Source organism: Vipera berus, assembly GCF_964194415.1.
Source record: "Vipera berus genome assembly, chromosome: 7".
NCBI lineage: Eukaryota > Metazoa > Chordata > Lepidosauria > Squamata > Viperidae > Vipera > Vipera berus.
In genome coordinates this window covers 13,373,638-13,398,558 of record NC_138209.1, presented here as the reverse complement: position 1 = coordinate 13,398,558, position 24,921 = coordinate 13,373,638, and the positions used below count along the sequence as shown (strand labels likewise).

The following is a 24,921-nucleotide window of genomic DNA, read 5'->3' as shown; positions in this document are numbered from 1 at the left end:
ACACTTAGTGATTGTCCTAGGATACTAGCTAAGCAAACAACATAAATCATACAAGCAACAATGAAGATAAGGAAAGGTAATAGGAAAAATGAGGAGAATAATAGTAATACAGCTTTACTAGTTTGATAGTGTTGTACGACTTAGTTGTTTAGCAGAGTGATGGCATAGGGGGAAAAACTGTCCTTGTGTCTAGTTGTTTTGCCGTGCAATCCTATAGCACGTCTTGAAGTTTAGGCCTTGAAACAGTTTAGGTCCAGGATGTGAGGGATCTGTAGATATTTTAAAATTAAAGAACATCTCTAAGACGTTCTTTTAATTTTATTCCTGAGGCACTTTTAAATTATTCCAATAGTAAATTAGCTTTTTCCTCCTCATGCCCCTTCCATCCAAAGAGAGCCTGAAGGAGTGTAAAGTGGATTTTGAACTTGTTTGTCATGGTTCCGATAAATAAGACAATTCAAACAAATTGCAGGCATATTATTTATCTAAAAAGTCTTAGTAATGAAACGAAACATCGGCACTCATGGAGGGATGCCAGAATCCGAAATCTCCTCCCCCCAAACCCATCATAACACACACAGTTATCTAGATGGAAGTTAGGAGTCTGACAAGGTCCAAGAACAGAGGTAATAAAGGCAGGATCGGGAATAATAATGGAAATATCAGGTTTTATCCTTAGGTAGGTTTTTTGCCAAGCTAAGGATGGGTAGGGAATATTTTCATTGAGTAGCAGGAAAAGGTCCCATGAGAGATTTCATAAAAAGGATAAAGTGCCATTAAGGCAGTGGCTCCCAACCTTTTCTTTGCCCCGTGCCCCTTACAAAAGTTTGAAATAACAGCAACAAATTATGCTTATATGCTATAATTTTGAAAACCCAAGTTTTTGCACCCCCTGGAATATCGTCTCACACCCCTGGTTGGGAACCCCAGTATTAAGGAGAGGAAAAGGAAAAAAATGATCTGTGTGACTCTATATCACCATTATGATTAGTTGTCGATATTAACATTTTCTTCTCTCCATTTGATTAATCCTGTTTTACAGACAGCTGCAATCTCTCCATTTTGTGCAAATAGGTTCTACTGTTGGTTTATTTATTTATTTTTATATCCCAGCTTTATTATTTTTAGAAATAACTCAGGGTGACGGACATATAGAACACCTTTCTCCTTCTATTACAATTCCCTGGGTGAAAAAGCAGCTTCTATTATTAATCCTAAATATATTACTGTTCAGCTTTACTCAACAGCATCTACTCCTTCTAATTAAAAATTATTCTGCAGCGATTCTGTATTTTTAATGGAAGAAGGAATGGAAAAAAAATATTACCATGTATCCTATCGTAAAATTCTCTGAATGTCAGAACTGCTGAAAAGAAAAAGGATTGTTTGGAAGCACAACATGCTGATTGTGATAATCTTTAAAGAGCAGGTGTGTCTTTTCTTCTGCTTCATTTTGTAAGTGGATTTGCATAGGGTGGGGTGTTTTGCAAGACTTATTTTAAAGTCCTCCTGACAGTCTGTCAATTGACATTTGTAGAAGAAAGGAAGAATGCATCCCATATTTCATTTCCTCTGGTTTTCAGTTTTTGCAACCTATTGCTATATTGAAGCTTTGGTGAAATGTTTTATTCCTGTGAAGAGGAAATCTGTGGCAGGTGAAATTGTCCTTATCACTGGAGCTGCAAGTGGCATCGGAAAATTAACAGCCTTTGAATTCGCCAAACATGGAAGCCGATTGGTTCTCTGGGACATAAGCAAGGTACGGCAATTATTTTACTTTGGAATTAGCAAATTAACAAGATAGAGAGGGGGAGAGGACAGAAAGGAAAACAAACAAAAGGCTGACAAAGATTCCTGGAAATAAGATTAAAGATATCTGTGGGACAAGTTCCAATGGCAGTACAGTATGCTTTCTGTTATGTTTGAAAAATAGGTAAGGAGCTTGTAGAAATAAGCATGTGTAATTTGCAGAAATAGCATTTTATTTAAAGCTTTAAATAAACAGCATAAAACATGTCTATCTAATAAGTAGTATATAAACATGCAAATAAAACAAAACTTAACAGAACCATCACAAGAGGACATAGCAATACGTCACAATCCATGATGCAATCAATGAGCGACCAAGGTCTGGCTAGTTTTACAGGCAATATATAAAAAACAAGCTATCTTCAGAAAACTGAATCATACTGACCTGACAATAAAAATACCATGAGTATACTCTAAAACTGGATAAAACACGTAATAAAATCAATTATAAAAGATTATTAAAAGATCTACAATGATTATTTATGTTTCTGGCGAATCCCCAATGCTGCTGCACAGAATCTGGCCACCTGTGCCATGATCTCTGCCTGCTCATCCTTAAGCAGCCACTGGAGATAAATATTTATGTTTATCTAGTATTCAGGACAGTTTACTCTGTCTAAAATGGTATAGGATCTCCTGTTTGAGCTCCTTCCAACTCTGTTATTAGGTTACTACTGCTATAGGCAGCAATGAAAATGCTGCAAGTAAATGTATACACGGGAGATAAAATCTCTCACTAAAAAAGGTATACATAGTCCTTAAGATATGACTGGTCATTTAACGAGTGTTCAAAGTTACAACAGACTCCTCAAAAGCTACATATAACCCCATTTTAAAATTAGGGAAGGGAGAGAAGTGGGGGGAGGGGGGAGGTGTGCTGCAGCACACACATACCCAATTCATCCTTACAACCAACCGCTGCAGCACCCAGCCACCCACCCTGCAAGCCTGTTTAGCTTTTTTAAGATGATTGTCTACATACAGATGCTAACTTTATTATTTTAATGGCATCTTTTGGCAAATAAGTTCCAAATAAATGAGCAAAGAAAGTTTTTTCATACAACCACAGAATGTTTGTGCATATATATTGTTATTCGCAAGATTACATTTGTTTGTATAAATCATTTAAAGGCAAATTTTGTGGTCAGTTGCTTGTTTGTTTGTTTGTTTTTTGTAGCTCTGAAATTGTATAAAACGTGAAATACAAGATGGAAAATGTGGTTTACATATAGGTGTAGCAAGATCATGTCTGTAACTGTGCAATCAAAGTCATCTTAATATTGTTTACTCTTTCTCCTGTAGACATCCCTATTTACACAATAGAAATAAGACATAGGAGGAGAGCAGATAGAGGCTGAGTCAAAAGAGGAATCAGCCTGGGCTTCCGGTTTGCTATGCAGCCGCCATGGACGCCTGGAAGACAAGCTCAGTCTTCCTCGTCCAGTTTCGCATCTCTGGGGGGCCCTGAAAAGGGCCAAAAGTCACCCTGTAGGGGCAACCAGCAAGGAGGGACCTTCGCGGGAGAGCAGTAGCTCTCTCGTTAGAGCTGGCACAACCCTCCAAACCAGCGAACGAAAGACCGGCCATGTTAATATGACTCGTCACTAGGCTGCAGACAGCCACACTTTCCATCAGGCAATTTCAAAGCAGCACAGAAGAGACTGGGTGAGATCTACCTCTCTTAAATCCTAATTCTCTTTTGTACCTGCATAAGCTGCTTAAGTACTTTCCCCCCTGTGTAGAGGGAAGGGGGATTTCAGCCCTCCCTCTAGAAAATGTGCTGACCGACTACTACTCAGGGGAGTTTTAAAACGTTGGGAAAAAATTAATTGGATCCCAATCAGAATTTTATTTCCTAAAATTTGTGGACTAAAAGATTTTCTGTTCTTTATTCTCTTTTTATTTTCACTGAAGATCTGGGTTTTTCTTTATAAAACAAAAGCAAAACTGAAAAGATTAAAATAACTTTGGAGCTCAGAGGACAGCTTCTAATGGTAGGAGCGACATCTTGTGACTAAACTTGATATTTCAATTTGTTATTGTCTAAAAGAGACTTGGCTGACAGCCCAGAAAATAGATAAGACATCTGCAACCTTGGAACATTAGAAGCCCAGCTCTGCTCCTAAACCAGTGGGGAAAAACTTTCTTTTTGAAATCCCTGACTGTAAAACTTCTAGTCCAGTCTAGCATACTTTCATGGAAGAAAATCAGGAAAGACTTTTCTGATGGAGGAAGATCAGGAGCAAATTATTTACATGTTGAAAGAATTTCTCCAAACTCTCATTATAGCTGGTGAAGAAATAAGAGGCTATTAAAAAAAACAAGAAGGCAGCCTGGACTTGCAAACTCAAATTTTAATTACAACTAAAGAATTACCTATACAGAACGCAACAGAAAAGGTGGAACAATTAAATGCTACGACAGAAGACTTTCCTATACACAATATAGGAAAATCCAGAAAAGAAACAGATAATATGGGGAAAAGAAAATATTTTCTATATAAACCAGAAGGAACCTGAGGTTCAAGAAGAACAGATGGAAAAGACGACAAACAGTGCAAGACAACAACATCGAGATGGAAAAACAAAGAGATGACCTAGAACGGCTAGACCTCTCAAATGGCGACTGGATGTTATCTTCAACGTCAAATAAAAAATATAACAATACAAGGAGATCTGTTTGATGACTCTGTCAGGGAAGAATTATTACTCCCCTATCAGAGGGCGATGAACCGTGGTAAAAAATAAAGAAAACCGAGGCATATTCTACTGTATATAAAACTTTACTTGGAAAGCAAAAGAAAAGCTCCTAGCTGACTACATCTCTTATCAGACAGAATACAAAGTAAAAGAAAACTTTTTCTAGACATGCGCACTTAGTAGGACAAAACAGAGTAAAACCATAACATGGCTGTACATGTGACATTCACTATGGTTACATGATAAGATAGTAACACAGGTGCAGAGAGCAGGGGAAAATGTACAGACAGAAATGAACAAAGCTGGCAAACTAAAAAAAAACGCAGTGACATCCCCTTCTTTTATCAGCGACGCAAATCTCAGATAAGGCACATCTTGTTACGCAGATACTCGTGCTGAGCTGTAGGAAGTGGTTTGTTCAGCATATCAGCAATCTGATCATGTGTAGGCACGTACTACAATTTAACAAAACCTTGTTTAACTACCTGTCTTATATTTTGGTAATGGATGTCAATGTGTCTAGACCTGGAAACTGTAAAGCGATTCTCAGATATATAAACCACAGATTCGTTGTCTTCCATCACAGTGATCGGTCGAATCGGGTGTGTCCAGATATCTGTGACTAAAGCAGTGACATACTCAAAAGCATAGATATGGTAGACGATTTGGCAAAGAAAAAAGCTAAAATAAGACTTAAGAAGAATGGGATTTTGGTCTACTTATGAGAATTAAAATGGAATAGACTTAGATAAGATGTGTACTTTGAATATGAACTGAGATAAAGGAAATTTTAGCCATTTAAAATTTAGAAGTATAAGTATTGATAATTAAATTTGAATATTGGGTTAATAGTGGTCATGTAAAGGTGATTAAGATATATACAGTATATAAGCTAAAGAAAATTGAAGAGTGTAATAAATGTGTTTTTATGTAGCATTAAGAATAAAAATTATTAGCTTAAATATAAGATAATAGATAGAAAGGAGGAGAGAGGAAGTATTAAACATTGAAATACAAGAAATTTTGGTCATTTAAGATATTTGGAAATAAGCTAAAGAAAATTGAAGAATGTAATAAATGTGTTTTTATGTAGCATTAAGAACAAAAATTACTAGCTTAAATACAAGATAGATATGAAGAGGAGGAGAGAGGAAGTATTAAATATTGAAATAAAAAATTTGGTTACTAATTTAAGATATTTGGAAATCATTAGAAAATAAAAATATTATATTGTATTATTAATTTGTCGATGTAAATGGCAAGAACGTAAATAGATAAGACGTGTATCCTGAACATCAGATTCCGTGAGGAATTGTGATAAAGGGAATTCGGGTCATTTATAATTTGGAAATGAACAATATTAAATATTAAATCTAAATGTTAATGGTAAATCAAAATTGGGAAAAAGTTATTAGGTTATCGATTGTCTAAAAAAATGAGTGTTAACATAAATAAGATATATGTAAACTAAAAACTATTGATAAAATGTAAGAAAGTTGCTTTTATGTGATTATTAAAATAAAAATTGTGTTAATTCAAATATGAGACTGTATATTAAAAGGAAGAGTGGAAATATTTACTGTATTAGGTTGAGATTTATACCAATCATATTTGTATGTAATTGCATTATTGCAACTCAGTCGCCACGTTGCTTTTTGATTATGTAGTTGTAATATTAGAAAACTAATAATAATAATAAATAAATAAATAATAATAATAATTAATAAGAATAAGAATAATGAGGAATCAGCCTGAAGTCATTATCTTCCCACAGAGGGTCTAAATCCAACCCCTCTTGAATTCTGTTAACTCTTATCTAGTGCCAATTTAGTGCTGATCTTTAGTTAACTACATTCTTATGTATGGGCCAGACCAATAAATTAGCTTACCTGCAATTTAACATGTGGTCATAATTCTTTGTGCTCTGACATAAGACAACCTAGATAGACTCAAGATCACATGAAGTTCTAATAGTCGGAAAGGACTAGCACACATGTGCGGGGGGACCTTTACCTTTATACTAAGACTGCATGATCCTAAATCATCCTTGTATCTTACAGTCTCTATTTGCAAGACACAATGAATCCCCTGGTGAAAACTGAACATGCATAGTGGCCAACTAGTTCCGACTACTCACGGGACAGAGTAAAATGGAGATGGCTCTACCATTGATTCAGTTAACAGTCCAGTCCACGTAGAAGGAAGCATCCTTTTAGAGAAGCCAATCCATGACCGTTCAGAATATCTATATTGGTTTGGATAGACATGAACTTTAAATTCTGGGACTATGATCGTGCTCACATTGTAGTAACCTTTTCCCCAGTAATATTTTGTTGGCAGAAGTAAACGATATTTATCCTTTCTACTGTTCGTAGCCTGGCATAGAGGAAACAGCTGAAGAATGCAGAAAGCTGGGAGTCGAAGCATATCCTTATTTGGTGGACTGCAGTTTGAGAGAGGAAATCTACAGCACGGCTGAGAAAGTGAGAATTCTGTACAGTAAATGAGTGTGTTGTTTCCCTGTTTTTTTATAAAGTTTTGGAAAACCAGCTTTAAAAAAAAGATTATCACATTCTAATGAGCTTAGAAACTATATCTCCCTATTCAGTATGATATAGTTATTGTGGAACAAATAATTACTAATTGTTGATGTGTAACAATTCATATACTGACATATATTAATATAAAAAACCCCTTTTGAAAAAGCACCTTTGGGACAACCATGACCTGGATGACTGAGAATCTCCATAGACAAACGAATGCACAGATGCTACCAAGGACTGCCTTTCAAAGTACGCCCCTTTGTCCCAAACAAGAACAAAGTTAAGGGGAAATTGGGAGCTTGAAGGCCCTTAATCCTTTTGTGAGGCTGTTCTTAAAATTTCAAGCAGGACTAACAATCTCCAAAAGTTGGTAAAAAAACAGAAATATTGATATTACGAAAAATATAATAAATATTTTTATTTATAAATAAATATGAATATAAATATAAATAATTATAAATATGAGCTATGATTATTGTGACTATTTCAAATTGTGGCACTGAACAAATGGTGGTTACAGCTGGTCCTTGGAGTTCCTGATCTCCCGGCAACTCCTTGATCGTGGGATCATTATGCGCTTATAACACATGTGGCGTTTGCACTTATAGCCACTTGCCAAGCACCCCATGATCCTGTGATTGCCATTTCCAACCTTCCCCGCCAGCTTCTCCAGAAAGTCAGTGGGCAAGCTGGCAGGCAAGATCACTATTTGCTGGGGTATGCACCTACGTATGCACCCTCCTCCAGGCCCTCTGCACTCACAATGCTGGCCACTGTGCACTCCCACATACCTTCATAAACCTTCCCCAACCCATCCTGTGCCTCTTGCACACCTTCCTCAGCTCTTGCTCTGGACCCCTGTGAACCCCTTCAATCCCTCTGTCACCCGGAAACAGCTTCTTAACTGTCTGCAGGCCTGGGAGTTGCAACTTCCTGCTGTTTTCCCAACTAACTTTGGCTGTGGGAAGCAGGCAGGAAGAAAGTTCCCTCACTTAACAACTATGGGATTCAGATCACGAAGGCAACCAGCACTGCAGAGACTGCCCTCATTAAGCAATGGGGTTGCACTTTACAACCATATGGCTTAGCGATGGAAATTCCACTTCCAATTGCCCTTGTAAGTTAAGGACTACCTCTATATTCTTGTCAGCCGTGGGATGAGTCCGCATCATGTAGATATTTTTGCAGCTAAATTTTCCCCTAGTTATCTCACCCGTTGCTTCTTGAAGAAAGAAATGGAACATTTATTTATTTGTTAGTTTGTTTATCTTTTTTAATATAAGTTTTTTATTCATTTTTTTCCCATACATACAATCATAATTTTTCAACCACCGTGCTGTCTGAGTTTACACGCTAATACATACGGTATTTAATTCCTAATCCTTTCTTCTTTCCTCCAGCCAATGGTAAAATAAATCCCAAGTTTGATAATAGTCCGTTTCTTCTTTTTCTTTCAGTCTCATAGTCAATCTGTCCATCTCTTCACAGAGAAGGCCCTCCCCCTGGGTGTTGCCCGCCGGCAATCCTTTGCCGGCGGCACCCTGAGAAGGCCCTCCCTGTGGGAGCGCACAGGACGAAGGGAACTTGATGCCGGCAGCAGGTGTTCCCTCAGATTTGTGATTGTTGAATCATAAATTGCCAGGAAACATTATCAAATGCCTTTTGGGCATCCACTTGTTTTCCTGGATGGAATTCATAGTATCCTAATACATCCATTATCACTCTTAAATTGTTTTTAATTTGTCTCTTTGGTAAAAAACCATTTTGATCTGAATGTATAAATTCATTTAAGTATCGTTTCAGTCTCTCTGCCATTATTGAAGTAAAGATTTTATAATCCACATTCAGTAACGATATCGGTCTGTAGTTCTTTGTGTCAAATCTGCATCTTCTTTTGGTATTAAAGTGATGTTTGCTTCTATCCACGTATTTGGAAGTTTAGCCTCCAACAAGAGTTCATTACAAACGTATTTTAATGGTTCACTGTCTTAGTGTGTCTTGTAGGGTTTTATATACGTAACTTCGCTGGTAGTCCATCTGGCCCCAGTGTTTTTTCATTTTTTTGTCTTCTTATGGCCTCCGTTATTTCCCTCATTGTTATTTTTTCCTCTAACATAGTCTTATAAGCTTCTGGAATTTTTGGAAGGTTATTTCCTTCCAAATATTGAATCATTCTCTCTCTTGGAATTTTTTCTATATCAGAAAGTTTCTTGTAGTATTCTTTAATTATCTTTTTTATTTCTTCTTTTGTAAATTGTAGACCACCTTTTTCATCTACTAATTTGTTTATCATTTTCTTCTTCTGTTTTTTTAAGTTTATAAGCTAACCATCTTCCTGGTTTATTTGCATTTTCAAAAAAGTTTTATTTTGCTCTTTTTATTTGCTGTGCCACTTTTTCTGAGTCCAACAAATTTAATTTATGTTTTATTATTTCCATTTCTCTTTTCAAGGTCTTCTTTTGCGGATTCATTTGCAGTTCTGATTCTAATTTTCCAATTTTCTCTTTTAATAGTACATACTGCTTTCTTTTCTGTTTATTTTTCTTTGCCATGTAAGTTATAGCTATAACTCTAAAATAATCTTTAGCTGTGTGTCCCATACATTTTGTAGTGTTGTATCTTCTTTTTTTATTTTCTTTAAAGAAAAGCTCCATTTCTTTTGTTGCTAGTTCTATAAATTTTCTTTCTTTTAATATAGATTCATTCAGAGTCCATCTTAATTTTTTTTTGTATTCCTCTCCACTTCACTTTTAAAGGGTTGTGGTCTGCCCATGTACCTGGTTCTATCTCAATTTCCTGTCATCCAAATCATATCGATTCTAGACCAGAACTTACTGTATGACTATTTGAATAAAATGTATATTGTAATTTTTCTGGATTAATTTCCCTCCAAACATCTTGCATTCCAATCTCTTCTGTCATATTAAAAAAAGCCTTAGGTAGTTTTCTTTTTCCAGTTTTTCCTGTTTTACTGCTTTTATAGTCTATTGTCCCATCCACAATCGCATTAAAGTCTCCTATTAAACAAATGTTTTGGTACTCCAATTCTGTTTTTTTTTTCTATGAAGATTTGGATAAAATTCTTCCTGATTGTTGTTTGGTGCATATATTATTACTAACAATATTTGTTTTTGATGTATGTATATTTCTACCATCACAATTCTTCCTTCTTCATCTGAACAAATCATTTTAGAGTCTATTGTCTCTTTAATATATACCGCAACACCTCTTTTCTTTTGTTGTGCTGATGCATAATAAAGTTTCCCAATTTTGGAGTATTCCAACAGCTTATAATGTTTTTTTTATATGTGTCTCTTGCAAGCAAATTATATCTATATTTAATTTCTGTAGTTTCTCTAGTTTCCTAAAAATTTCCCTTCTTTTTCATGGGGAGCTTAATCCGTTTATTTTCTCTGAAAAAATCCCATTTTCTTTCTCCGTTTCAGTTATTTATATTTAGGTCTAGTACAGACATGTCAAACACAAGGCCCGGGGGCCAGATCCGGCCCATGAAGTGGTTTCATGCGGCCCGCGAAGCCATCCTGGAAACAGTGAGGGAATGGCCCCCACTGCCTTGGCCCTGGCCCAGAGACCCTCCTCCTGCCAGAGACCCTCAGATCTGTCCCACTCCTGCCCAGGCCCCCATAGGCACCCTTGATGCGAACAATGTAGAGCTGGCCATGCCCACCCAGTAGGCCACGCCCACCCAGGCCACACCCACCCAGCCCCCTGAGGGCAACCACAATGCTGATGTGGCCCTCAATGAAATTGAGTTTGACACCCCTGGTCTAGTAGATCTCGTAATCCTCTGTTCTCTGGCCATTCCTTCACTCTTGCTCAGATTTCTCTTTCTGTTCTAATTGTGCTGTGCTTATTTTCTCAGGCAGCAATCTTGTTTTAATAGATGTCTGAGTTGTTGGACTAGGTGTTCCGACAGAGGGTACAGAGGAGTTCTTTTTCATAACTCTGGTAAGGTTTGATGTACTCATTCTTCCAGCCAGCTATCTTAGGCTAAAATCCAAAATGTAGAGGGAGCCAACTCCTTTAGGCTAAATCCAATATCTCAGGGAGAGTAAACAGAATATAGCAGGCAACAAGAAAAAAAAGGGGGGAAAGGGCCAGCTATCTTAGTTTAAAATCCAGCCAGGAAAAAAAATATCCAACCTCTTTAGGCCAAATCCAACTCCTCCAGCTGGGTCTCAGATGTAAAACATTCGCTGTCTTCAAATAATTTCTGTTTTAATTATATCCAGAGTCAACAAGTCTAGCTCTGAAGAGTCTTCTCACTTAAAAACTCACACAAAGGCACTTTGTTTATAACAGGTGTTGTTCAAGGTCACATACTGTAAGATTATTTTACTGTTTAATATTACTATAGTGCAGTGGTGGCGAACCTCTAGCACACGTGCCAGAGGTGGCACTCAGAGCCCTCTCTGTGGGCACTCCTGCCGTCGCCCCAGCCCTGCCTCCCCCCACGGCCCCCTCCTCACCAGCAGCCCCCTCGCAGGAGAGTCGCCCCTGGTGTGGCCCACACAGAGCAGCGCACCCAAGGACATAGGAGCCGGGCAGCGGGGATAAGACTCCGACCTCGCGCTCCGCTATGGGGTGTGGGCAGAGGGCATGGCCACCATGGCGCTGCTGGGCTGCCTGGGTGATCTGCTGTGGCAGGCCGTGGAGGTGACGGGTGGCCCTGTGGGTGGGGGGCAGGGTGAGAAGCAGGGCGGTTCTTGGGCACTAAAAGGTTCGCCATCACTGCTATAGTGTCTTCTTTCACCACTAGGCTGTTTAATCAATGTCTGGTTTTAAAAAGTTGCTACAAAGTTTTTCTTTTAAAGTTGTTTGTACTTATTTAGTCTTAGAATTATAGCTAAAAAAGATTTTTCCACCTCTTGTAAATCAAATAGTCTTTCTTTGAATCTGAGTTCAGTTTTAAAAGCTCTTTTGTATTCCTTAAAAAGCCTTCCCCCTTGTAGTTGCTTGCCGCCTTTAACCTTCTCCTTTAGTCCTTCTGGGGGGTTCTTCCCTTTTTTTTTTTTTTTGCTCTTCCCAATCAGGGGGTCAACATTTTTAATTGTACTTCCAAAAGGAAAAGGGGAAAAAAACTGGCTCACCCACTTTCAGCACGCTGTTGACAGTCACCTGTTTAGCGGAGCACCATGGTGCCTTGCTTTTTTTTCAGCTGGTGACGACTTGGGCTGTCTGGGCGAACCCAACAGCCTTTCCTGCGTCCTTTCAGAGGGTTTCTTCAGTCTGCCCAGACCGATTGCCATGTGATCCGGACTCCTGAAACATCCCTCTTTCTTCGTTGCCCCTCCAGGGCAACTTTCCGACCCTTTGGAGTCGCCGGGTAGAACAAAATCGGGCTGAGAAGCCAGAGCCCCAGCTTCTTTCACCCATCTCATTGCGCACCAAACTTGAGGAATTCTAGTTTGTCTATCTTGTTTGCCCCCCAACTCACCTAGAAATGCTCCAGTGTTTGTTTTTCAGGGTCACATTTTTGTCAGTGAGATCCAGTGAATAAAAAGGTAAAGGTTCCCCCGCACATGCGTACTAGTCGTTTCCGATTCTAGGGGCCGGTGCTCATCTCTGTTTCAACGCCGAAGAGCCAGCGCTTCTCCGAGGACGTCTCCGTGGTCATGTTGCTGGCATGACTAGACGCCAAAGGCACACAGAACGCTGTTACCTTCCCACCGTAGTGGTCCCTATTTTTCTACTTGCATTTTTACTTGCTTTCAAACTGCTAGGTTGGCAGAAGCTGGGTCAAGTAACAGGCGGTCACTGTTATGCGGCACTCGGGATTCGACCCGCCAAACTGCCGACCTTCTGATCTACAAGCTCAGCGTCCTAACCCACTGAGCCACCGCGTCCCTCTATCCAGTGAATACTTGCTTGTTAATTTGAAGTGTACCTTACCGTTCAACTCTGGGCAGCGGCCAACATAATTTTAAAACAAAAACAAAGCACTTCAGTTTTACCGAAATAGCCTCTTCATAGAATCATTGTATGTATACATGGGTTGATTATGTCACTTGCCTTATAAATCAGCCTTACATGACTATCCCAATATGTCCCAAAATTCTAGTGCTAACGACTGAAAAACAGCACATCTGTAGAACGCCAAGCCTGATCTAGAATTTGTAAATGTGCATTTTTCTTTTAAAATGTTCAGTCTTTACTGTGCCTTTCAGTCTGTACAAAGATCTATACAGCAACATAGGAAGAAAACTAAGTTTAACCAGTGCAAAGTTTAATAATTTCTGTTTCTTAACTTTAAAGGTTAAAAAAGATGTTGGAGATGTTACTATTTTAATTAATAATGCTGGTATGGCAGTAGCAGGAGACCTGCTTTCCACCCAGGACACGCATATACAAAAAATGTATGAAATCAACAGTGTAGCTCATTACTGGGTAGGTATCACTAAGAATTTATTTTTTAACTATTCAATTAATATTGGGGATACAGCGCTTAAGCTTAATTGAGTTTACAGGACCTTAAAGCACGATCCTAACTAAAAATGTCATTGGGGAAGGTTAGAATGCAACTCACTGGTTTCTGCTAACTGCTTCAAAAATACGACAGCAGAAAACTGTACAATAAAACTGAGATATGCCAGTATGATAAATGGCCTGGAAAGGAAAACAGGAAGCACAAAGGAAGAAACGACTCAAGAAGATTCCATAATGTCAGATTGAGAGTAGCCTTTGCCAACTTCCAACGCATGCAATCCAATAAGAGCTCTAAAATTACTTTCCATCTCCTGGATTTCGTTCAACCCTAGATTTGGACAAATGAAAATTCCTTATTTGACTTGAACTTTGCAGCTAATTAAGAGTGGGCTGTCTATATCAGCTAGTGTACAATTGAAATCTGAGCATTCGCATATAGTTGTTTTGCAAAGCAATAAGGAAAAGCATAAGGAAGTATTTGATTTTTATCTGAAGTCGAAAGCTACAATTAACAATTTTGGAGCAAGAAAGATATAAAGCCAAGTTGAGACTGTTCTTTAATCTCCTGGTTTTCATTTCCTCAGATATATTAACCACTGTTTTCCTAGTTTGGCCATGATAGAAAAGTGAGGTTAACTAGAAAAATTTTAAGAAATTTAAGAAAGACATATGGTACAAATTTCTTCATTTCAAAAAAAAAACAAAACCAACCCATGCAAAACGCCTGCATATCAGAACGTTTATATTATGAATATTACATTAAGATATGGTAGCCTAAATAGTAACAGTACTTACTTGTTTTAAAACTGTATATACTGCTCACTCCCATAAGTGATTCTGCACATATATTTTGCAAATATAATAAAAAAATATTACGGTAAATCTATCTCCCAGAACTCTCAAGAATTTTTTTTTTAAAATTCTCTAAAGTCTCAGTAAAAACTGCCTTTAGTTGCATCCTGCTATAACAAACAGGCCTTTTTAACAGTAATTTCCTCCATGAAAGTCCCGTAGTGTTATGCATGTCCATAATGGGATTAACAAATGGACTCCTTAAAGATCTAAGCATATGAGGGAGCACGTGTAGGCATAACAAGTCCTGCAAATAATTTGGGCTCAAGTCATGTAAAGCTTTATACACAGACTTGGGCATTTTACAGCCCCTGGGCCACATACAACCCTTTGTCTGTCCCTGTCCATCCAGCATGAGGTCAATCAGAAATTAGAAATCAAATATAAATAACTGTACGCCATGCACGCAATACAACTGCATTGTTTTTATATTGAAGGCAATTGCTTTTTTTTCCAATCTACCTGTGTGTGTGCCTGCATGCCTATGTACCTTCACAACCATGTTGGTTCAGCCCTCCACAACAGCCCCAGTTTCTCATGTGGCCCCTTGAATACATTAATTGCCCACTCCTGCCCTAATGGGCACCTTATATTTAGACCTGAATGCAGCTTTAATCAGGGCCGCTATTTCAGCATCGCTGCCCTATAATACCTCTTGAAGGCCTGTTCATCATCTGTATTACCAGACTTTGCTGTATCCGGTCTCTTATTGAGGGCTGTCTCAAAGATCCCAGTCTACTATTCTAACCTTGAGATTATTATGGTGGCTTTACTGCTGTTGGCAAGATAGGATCTGTGCAAAAAACCGAGTCTGAACTTGGACTGGAGAAGACCTAATATAACTAAACCTCATCCCAGATAAATTATTCTTAAAGAAATAGCATGTGACTGAGGCTAAATATTTCCTATTATTAATAAAGGAGAATATTTGCAGCTCAGGGTTGAAATGAGGGGTTCTTGATGCTCTCTGAGCTTGGTTGTTTTCTCGCAGATGTTTCATTGCCCAAACTAGGTAATATCGTCAGTGCTAGTCAGTCCTATTACTGCATATGAAAAATATGCAGTAACACTATTACGTTCACCAGTGCTTCCAGTGATTATTGAAGAGGGAGAAATTATTTCATTATAAATAACTTGCATTTGAATTATTCAATTTAAGAAGGTGTGTGTTTCTGAATGAAAAATACAGAAACGTAAGCATCTGGTAATGTGGGGTGTTGTATTTTTTCTTTTTTCTTTTTGGTCACATGTGGAATCTTAATTGCAGACAATAAAAGCTTTCCTGCCAGCTATGATGAAAAATAACCATGGTCATATTGTCACTGTTGCATCAGCTGGTGGGCTTGTGCCAGTTCCTTTTCTGGTGCCTTATTGGTATGTATGAGAGGGTTTTTTTTCTATTGAAATCAAAAGATAGTAGAGATAAGCTTGTGGTCTTAGGTTGAGGACTATCTGTACAGCCCACCCTGCTCTTCCCAAAGTTTATTTCAGTGTAGGGAATTTTTTAGAATCAATTAGGACAGGGGTGTCAAACTCAATTTCATTGAGGGCCACATCAGCATTGTGGTTGCCCTCGGGGGGTGGGGGGGGTGGCTGGGATGGGTGTGGCCTACTGGGTGAGTGTGGCTGGGGTGTGCATGGCGTACTGGGTGGGTGTGGCCAGCTCGACATCACTTGCTTCAGGGATTCCTGGGTAGGACTGGGGCAGATCTGAGGGTCTCCAGCAGAGGAGGATGGGACCAGGGCGAGTGCCAGGACATGGTCCTTCCCACCCTCCATTCCTTCCTCCCTCTATTCCTTCCTTCTTCCCTTCCTTCCTCTGTTCCTTCCTTCTTCCCTCCCACTCTCCATTCGTTCCTCCCTGTTCCTTCCTTCCACCCTCCCTTTTTCCCTCCCTCCCACTCTCCCTTCCTTCCTCCCTCTGTTCCTTCTTTTGCCTTCTCAGCTCTTTCCTTCCCTCCACACTCAGGAAGGGGTGATGAGAGCAGGAGAGATTGCCAGCACTAATATGCTGCTGCTGGCCATTCCTATACCATGTGGGTGGGTGGGGGCAGTCCCGTTGAAAGGGATGCCTCGTGGCTGCAAGGCTGGAGGTGCTGGTGGGGGGAGGAGGTGGTGCTGATTTACAACCTGGTTGTGTACATCAAAGCCAGAACACACACAGCCTAAGATCCACTGCAACCAGCAAGGAGCTGCTCCACTGCCTCTGTCCTCCCCCCCCCCCGGGTGTGCGCACAGGAGATGGCCAGTGCTGGCATCCTGGCTGAAGTCAGCCAGCAGGGAAGCCAGACTCTACTTGCGTGCGCACCCAAGGAATGGAGTGGGGCTGCCCCGTGGATTTAAGGCTGAGTGCATTCTGGCTTTGATGGACACAACCAGGTTGTAGATTAGCATCCAGTCGGCCTGTGCCAGGCCGAGGTGTGGCAGGCCAGTCCTTCACTCTTTTCAGATCAGGTCCCCCAGGCCGGATGAAACCACATGTCAGGCTGCATCCGGCCGGTGGGCCTTGTGTTTGACATGTCTGAATTAGGATTTGATTAAGAATGTCTGTTGAACCTATTTTAGTTTTCCCACTTGGTGAGAATGTCTAGCATTTGCTTTTCTTTTGAAAATAATCTCAGGAGACTCATTGAAATATTTAGTTTATGTACAAATGCATGGGGTGACTATTTCAACAGAGACCCAAAATCTATCATTCTCAATTTAAATTTACAACCAACATCGTGAGAAACCTGCCCAAACTCCAACTTTATTTTTTAGCCGATTCAGTTTGCACCAGACTACTTTTTCCCCCCCCGCCCACACACACACACTTTTGCTTCTTTCTTAATCAGCTTCCCCATCCAGTTATTTCTGTTATTTCTGCTATTTTTTAGTCCTTAAAAGGACTGTGGAGTTGTGTGTGAAGCCAGGAGATCCTCATGGATGTCTGGCTACCAGTCCGTCTGTTACTCATTTAGCACCACCCAGGAGGCACGTGTGGCTTAAGGTTTGCCACGGACGCGAGTAACTTTCAGAGCACTATACAAAAGTGGATGGAAGCATGGAGTAGCTACACCTCCCAAGATATTTCTGAGCATATTAATCCTAATAGTATACCTCCAGGATTTAATCTACTCCGACACATATGGGTGACATACAATAGAATTAGAACGACTCATGGGGTGTGTGCCAATTCTCTGTATAAATGGGGAAAGACACCTTCAGCACAATGTGATTGCGGGGCTCCCCGACAGACTATCCAACATATAGTGAGGGAATGCACTAATAGAAGATACCCAGGAGATTTTAAGGACTTCCTCTGCGTAACAACGGCAGCTACTGACTGGATCTCCAAACTCGACATTAAACTCTGAAATGTTATTTCTGTTTTCCTCTTAGGTTTTATAATTGCTTCTTTTTTTAAAAAAAAAATGTTTTAACTGTTCTAACTTGTAAATATGAAGTGCTTTTAATTCTGTGTGTGACCAGCCATACGCTAAATAAATAAATAAATCCACATCCAGTTTCAAAGGAGGAAATAAAAACAATGAGTAACATCTGGCTATATAATCTTTATGGACCATTTTAGTGTCCATAACAATAGTTCACTAGCCTTTTTCTGTTAATGTTAGGAGTCATTCATATTTAGAAACTGAAGGCTGGAGACTCCTTGGTGCCCTCTGAGCTTGGTTGTTTTCTTGCAGGTTTTATTATCCAGGCAATCATTTGTCTGAAACAGTATAGGGTTTCCTGTCTGAGCAGGTGGTTGGACTAGAAGACCTCCAAGGTCCTATTCTATTCTATTCTATTCTATTCTGTTCTGTTCTGTTCTGTTCTGTTCTGTTCTGTTCTGTTCTATTCTGTTCCATTCCATTCCATATTTTCTATTCTATTCTGTTCTATTCTACTCTGTTGTGTTCTGTTCTGTTCTGTTCTGTTCCTGTTCTATAATGAAAGCTAGGTAACATCTTCAGTGCTAGAAGTGGAATTTGCTCTCTGTTTATGCAGGTAGTCTTCAGCTTGCAACTGATTGCTTAGCAACTGTTTGAACTGTGAAGGGACCTCCCCCAGGCTACTTATGACCCAGATTTGAAATCCCGATGCTCCCCTTCGCAGTAATGAGGTTGCATTTTGGATGTTCAGCAATTGGCTCATATTTTCACATATTGACATCTTGTTGTTATTTGATGTTGTGATTTACAACATTTTTTTTAAAATCCCATTTATATCCCGCCCTTCTCCGAAGACTCGGGGCGGCTTACAATCTAAAGCACAAATCAATGTGCTTAGCAATAGCCTTCATTCTATGTATATGCCTGCTTATTATTAGGGCTTTCGCCCCCCCCCCCCAAGCGGCATTATTACAAAGTCAGCTTATTGCCCCCAACAATCTGGGTCCTCATTTTACCTACCTCGGAAGGATGGAAGGCTGAGTCAAAACCCAGCCAAAACCCAGCATTTATTTCCTGTTTTATAAAAAAAACCTATTGCAAACAATGGATTTGTTTAATGTCTTCTGTGTTTGCTTAAGGACTGCTACAAAAAGGTTGTAAAATCAGATGTGATCACATGATGACCCATTTAACAACCAGCACAGTTAAGACTAATTCCAAGCTCAGTAATGGTTGTAAGTTGAGGACTACCTGTATACAATTGCTTATAAACAGAATTATAAAGTATAAAACTACAAAACATAAATAAACCTGTAAACAATAAACCTATAAACAAAGTAGATTATAAGCAGAGATTAAACCCCACATCCTTCTAGCACTGAAGATATTACTTAGCTGGGTAAGGAAACATCTTCAGGAAAATAGCCAAGCTTGGAGAGCACCAAGGACTCCACGGTTCAACCTAAAGCTACATATATTTTCTTTTATCACTGAAGTTGAGAGGAGAGGAGAAAGGCTTGTGAGAAGAGAAAACTATCAGACCAGAGTTGCATAAAATTCTAGTCAATAGTACGTTGCTTCCCTTTGTAAGCTTGTTTATAAGCCTCTTGAGGGGCTTACAGGACTGAATGATGATACATTCACACCCTGCATATCAGACTTCCATGGACATTAAAGCTCCACCTTGCATGGGGCCAGGTTATTTGAGGGACTGCCTTACCCCAATGACATCCCCCCATACCATCAGGGCCAGCAGGAAGGGAAGCACGTTGCTGGTCCCTGAAGCCACCATTGGTGGGGGACCCACTTTTTGGAATCTCCTTTCCCCTGAGGTGAGGTTGGCCCCAATTCCGTTGCTCATCTGGAAAAGCCTCAACATTTTGGGCCTAGGAATCCTATGGGAAAGTGGAGCTCATGAAGGGCCTGTATAGGTTTGATTGCATTCTTTCCTGTCTTTTTGTTGTTAACTGTTTTTAATTGGTTTCAACTCTTTTTAATGGAAGAAATAAAATTCTTTTCTCCCTTAATTCTCCTCTCCTGTTTAGCTCAAGCAAGTTTGCCGCTTTAGGGTTTCACAAAGGCTTGACCAAAGAATTATCTGCTTTGGGGAAAGATGGGATCAAGACGACCTGCTTGTGTCCATTTTTTATAAACACGGGGTTTCTGAAAAACCCACAGTCAAGGTAAGAGGCAAGGTGGGTCTAGATAGCATAGAACAGTTTCACAACCTTGGCACCTTTAAGACATATGGACTTCAACTTCAACATGTCGGCTGTGGAATTCTGGGAGTTGAGATCCAGCTATCTTAAAATTGCCAAGGTTGAGAAACACTAGTTTATATGCACATTGCTAACCATTTGAAACCAACAGAATCTGGAGGGCATATTTTGGAGTCTCTCCCAAAATGGCTGCCATGGGAAAGAGTAGCTGGGTCAAACCCTGAACTTTCCCCCCACCATGCCCAGAAGATTCTTCTTTCCATCTTCCAACTTGATTTTTCTGCACTATGTAGGCAGATTTCTGAACCAGACTCTGGACTACCATTCTCCTTCACACACACACCCCAGCCCCAATTTCCACCACCACCCCCTCTTTTGTATAAATGCTTCCAAGGCCAAAAATATTTCTACAAACAAAAATAAGTTATTATGGCAGCTACAAAAGAGGAACTGGCGTTCATGCACCTTTAAGGCCATGGGTTTGTCATCGAGCAGATAGAATCAGTGTCACTGATAACTGTAGTCCACAAGACCCAGCAGTCACTTCTTTTAAAATGAAGTGAATTAATTGTTGCTGTTGTTGTTAGCTGCGAAGTCGTGTCTGACCCATCGCGACCCCATGGACAACATTCCTCCAGGCCTTCCTGTCCTCTACCATCTTCTGGAGTCCATTTAAGCTCACGCCTACTGCTTCAGTGACTCCATCCAGCCACCTCATTCTCTGTCGTCCCCTTCTTCTCTTCCCCTCAACCTTTCCCAGCATTAGGCTCTTCTCCACTGAGTCCTTCCTTCTCTTTAGGTAGCGAAAGTATTTGAGTTTCAGTGAATTAATAGCTCACTATTAATAACGTCAACAATTACAATTCCAGAATATTGCCTATTCTGACACCTGAGGGAGTTGCAAGGAGGCTCATGGATGGGATCCTCTGCAATCAAAACAAGATTCTTATTCCATTCTCCATTACAATATACACTTGGATGGAAATGTATGTATGCAGGGTGCTTAAGGGCTGAATTTCTGCACTGACAATTAGAATTAAAATACATCTTGTGGCATATCAAAAAATAAGCAATGAAATCAAGGTTTTGCATTGAAGCAGGTTTTGAGATTTTTGTTTAATGTTCCTCTATTTTTCCCCCCACCAGAATTCTTCCTGAACGTGCTTTGGTGGCTTTCGAAAAGATTTTGGATATCAGTTTTGATGTGAAGAAACAAGAATGACTCAAAGCATCAAATCTGTGCGCTCCCACAGGGAGGGCCTCCTCAGGGTACCGCCGGTCAAGGATTGCCGATGGGCGATCCACAGGGGGAGGGCATTCTCTGTGGGCGCGCCTGCCCTGTGGAGTCAACTGCCAATGGAACTCCGGACTGCCCCCGACCTTCGTTCATTTCGCCGGAACCTAAAAACCTGGCTCTTTGAGCTATCTGGTCTGGACTGAGGGGTTTAATGTTTTTAAATTGTGATTTAATTTTTGCGGCTAGACTTAATTTAATGTTATTTTAATTTTATATTGGATTGTTTTTAAATTTTGCCTTGTAAACCGCCCTGAGTCCTTTGGGAGTAGGGCGGTATATAAACCGAATAAATAAATAGATAGATAGATAGATAGATAGATAGGTAGATAGATAGATAAATAAATAAAAATTTAGGTTATTGAAATCACATTTCTAATATTGTTTTGTACTTCTTACGTAACCTGCAAAAAGGAATTCCAACCACTATTCTTCACAAATCTATATTAAAATAACTTTTTCAAGTACTAGTATAACACTCTGATGAGTTTATTTCTTCCTAACATATAAAGAAGACATAAACGTAACTTCAAACCCACTGATTTCAAAGTACTTTCTTAGACAAAATCGATCTCCACATTCTGTGTGATCTGGCTTTGTTTTTGTTTTACTTATTTGATCTCATGAGTGTTTAAGGAAATTAACTGGCCCAGTATCTGAGAAGAAGTGACTTTCAGGTTGGGAGCAACATGTTGAATTGTTAGGAATAGAAAACACTCTCTGAAGAAAAGCTAAATTGGAAAGGCAGGCAGGAAACAATATGGAAGCAAGACATACAAATATTGGCCTGAATACCAGATAGCTGTGCCATCATCATGAAAATATGTCCTTTTATACTAATGTTGAGGCCTTGAGGGTCTAGGTGGGAGAGGACAGTGCAAATTGAATCCAAGTAAGACTGAGTTGCTGTTTATATGCTGAGGTTCTCCTTTGGTGCCATTATGACCCCTAGATGGACAGGTACTATACATCCAGGAGCAAGTTGGTGATTTGGGAGTCCTTCTGGACATGTAGCTTCTTAAACAGAAGATGGAGGCTGTAGCTGGTGGGTTCTTTGCCTAGCTTTGGCTGGTGCACCAATTGTGGCCTTACCTAGTACAGGAGGATTGAGCAGCTGTAATTCATCCATTTATCACCACCAGCACTGACTACTGCAATACACTTTACTTGGGATAGCCTTTAAAGGTTCACATGGAAATTGTTGTTGTTAGTTGTGAAGTCGTGTCCGACCCATCGTGACCCCATGGACAATGTTCCTCCAGGCCTTCCTGTCCTCTACCATCTTCTGGAATCCATTTAGGCTCACACCTACTGCTTCAGTGATTCCATCCAGCTACCTCATTCTCTGTCGTCCCCTTCTTCTCTTGCCCTCAACGTTTCCCAGCATTAGGCTCTTCTCCAGTGAGTCCTTCCTTCACATTAGGTGGCCAAAGTAGAGTTTCAACTTCAGGATCTGGCCTTCTAAAGAGCAGTCAGGGTTGATCTCTCTAGGACTGACTGGTTTGATTGCCTTGCAGTCCAAGGGACTTGCAGGAGTCTTCTCCAGCACCATAGTTCAAAGGCCTCAATTCTTTGGCGCTCAGCCTTTCTTATGGTCCAACTTTCACAGCCATACATTGCAACTGGGAAGACCATAGCCTTGACTATACGCACTTTTGTTGGCAGGGTGATGTCTCTGCTTTTTAATGTGCTGTCTAGATTTGCCATGGCTTTCCTTCCCAGGAGCAAGCGTCTTTTAATTTCTTGGCTGCAGTCCCCGTCTGCGGTGATCTTGGAGCCCAGGAAACTAAAATCTGTCACTACCTCCATTTCTTCCCCATCTATTTGCCAGGAATTGAGAGGGCCGGATGCCATGATCTTGGTTTTCTTAATGTTTAGTTTCAACCCAACTTTTGCACTCTCCACCTGGAAATTAGTAATATAATTAATACGATTAGTCGAGATCACAATTTGTTCCCATCATTAAGGAACATAATTACACCTATAGATATGTAGAGTCGATCTGAGAATGAGATGAACAATCTCTAAATTTGATAAATGAATTAAATAAATATTGCAGACTCGCCGCTAGTAGCAAGTTTAGTTCCAAGTGCACGAGTTTTATTACTCAGCCTGGCAATGAGGCATGTTCAGAAAAACAACCAAGTTCAGAGAACACCAAAAAGCCAACCATTTGTAAATAGTCAATACTCAGCAGGTTCTGGCATGAATAACTCATATCTTTCCCCACTCAAAGAATCGTGTACATCCCTGGATAATTATTTTCACAGTAAGGTTGTAGTAAGAGTGGCTTATTGAATCAAATCCCAGTTGTTTTATAAAACTTGAAACCAAAAGTAAACAAATCATGTTCTAGTTTAGCACTATGTATGGTCCCACCCTGAGGTCGCCCTCACTTCTTCAGCCCTCTCCCTGCTTAAGATTTGACACAGCCATTATGATTTGACGAGCCCAATCCTCTGGTTCTAGGCTTCTGTCTTCTTCCCAACTGATGAATCAAACAATCTCAATTTGTTCATATCTAGCAATATAAAGACAGTATTTTCCCTCCTAGCTGATGAAATCTTATCTCAGCTTCAAGGTAGACAAACCCTTTGGTACCTGGGAATGAGATGAATTAGTGTGAGGAAGTAGAGGAGGACTTTAATTTATGAGGGAAGAGGCTACACAGCTCAGGAGATGTTTGAAAGTAACTGCCTTAATTAACCTCTTGGGAATTTACTCTTAAAAGATTTCAAGACTTTTGTTTTTACATCCTTATGTTACATATATTTATCTGAAATGTGTGATTCTCCTATCTTTGGTTAGCCAGTTAAACAGCCTTGACAAATAGGGTGTGGCCAAACAGAGGAGTATTTTAGGAATATTAGGAGTCCTTGTCTTTCCGGTTCCCTTGGTCACTAACCGGTGTTTGTGGCAGGCATTTCACTCCCAGCATTTGTCTCCTCTGTTCATTTTCCTAAATTCTTTCCGAGCTTGCAACAAGGTAGAAGAGAGCAGAGCAGAAGTCCATTATTTATCTTGGGAGGGGAAGCAAATCTATTAATTCCTTATTAATGGAGATTCCTCAGAGATGAGGAATTATAACCAACCAACTGCAATTGGCTAATGTAGGGGCCTTCAAACCTGGCCCTTTTATTTATTTATTTATTTTATTTATTTATTTATTTTATTGAATTTGTATACCGCCCTATTCCTGTAAGACTCAGGGCGGTTTACAGGGCAGTTAAAACCATGAAATACAAAAAATTAAAATCAATTAAAACAATTAAATTAAATTCAAGCCCCAAAAGTAAATCTAAAACCCAATTAAATTAAAAACCCCACAGTCTGGGCCAAACAGCTCAAAGAGCCAGGTATTTAGGTCCCGGAAAAATGAGCGAAGGTCGGGGACAGTCCTAAGTTCTGTGGGTAGTTGGTTCCATAGGGCAGGCACAACCACAGAGAACGCCCTTCCCCTGGGAATAACCCGCTGGCATTCATTAACCGGCGGTACCCTGAGAAGGCCCTCCCTGTGGGAGCGCACAGGACGATGGGAAGATGATGCCGGCAGCAGGTGTTCCCTTAGATAGTCCGGACCCAAGCCATTTAGGGTTTTATAGGTCATTACCATCACCTTGAATCTCACCCGGAGGGCAACCGGAAGCCAATGCAGCTCGCGGACAAGAGGTGTTACATGGGAGT

The 24,921-nt window shown here is 39.9% G+C and overlaps 1 protein-coding gene across 2 annotated transcripts; it reads left to right on the top strand.

The window, feature by feature from the left end:
- Positions 1-1,134: 1,134 nt before the first annotated feature.
- Positions 1,135-21,707, top strand: LOC308671124 (estradiol 17-beta-dehydrogenase 11-like; the record flags this gene model as incomplete). 2 transcript variants are annotated; one of them, XM_081333162.1, is made up of 8 exons in its annotated part: positions 1,135-1,429; positions 1,640-1,759; positions 6,884-6,991; positions 13,328-13,459; positions 15,618-15,724; positions 19,770-19,907; positions 20,813-20,929; positions 21,090-21,707. In XM_081333162.1, the coding sequence occupies 8 exons, from the start codon at positions 1,355-1,357 to the stop codon at positions 21,163-21,165; spliced, it is 873 nt and encodes a 290-aa protein (XP_081189288.1). In that variant the 3' UTR covers positions 21,166-21,707. The 2 variants fall into 2 exon arrangements, with proteins under 2 accessions (XP_081189288.1, XP_081189287.1); XM_081333161.1 differs by lacking the exon at positions 1,135-1,429 and having other exon boundaries at positions 1,550-1,759.
- Positions 21,708-24,921: the final 3,214 nt, after the last annotated feature.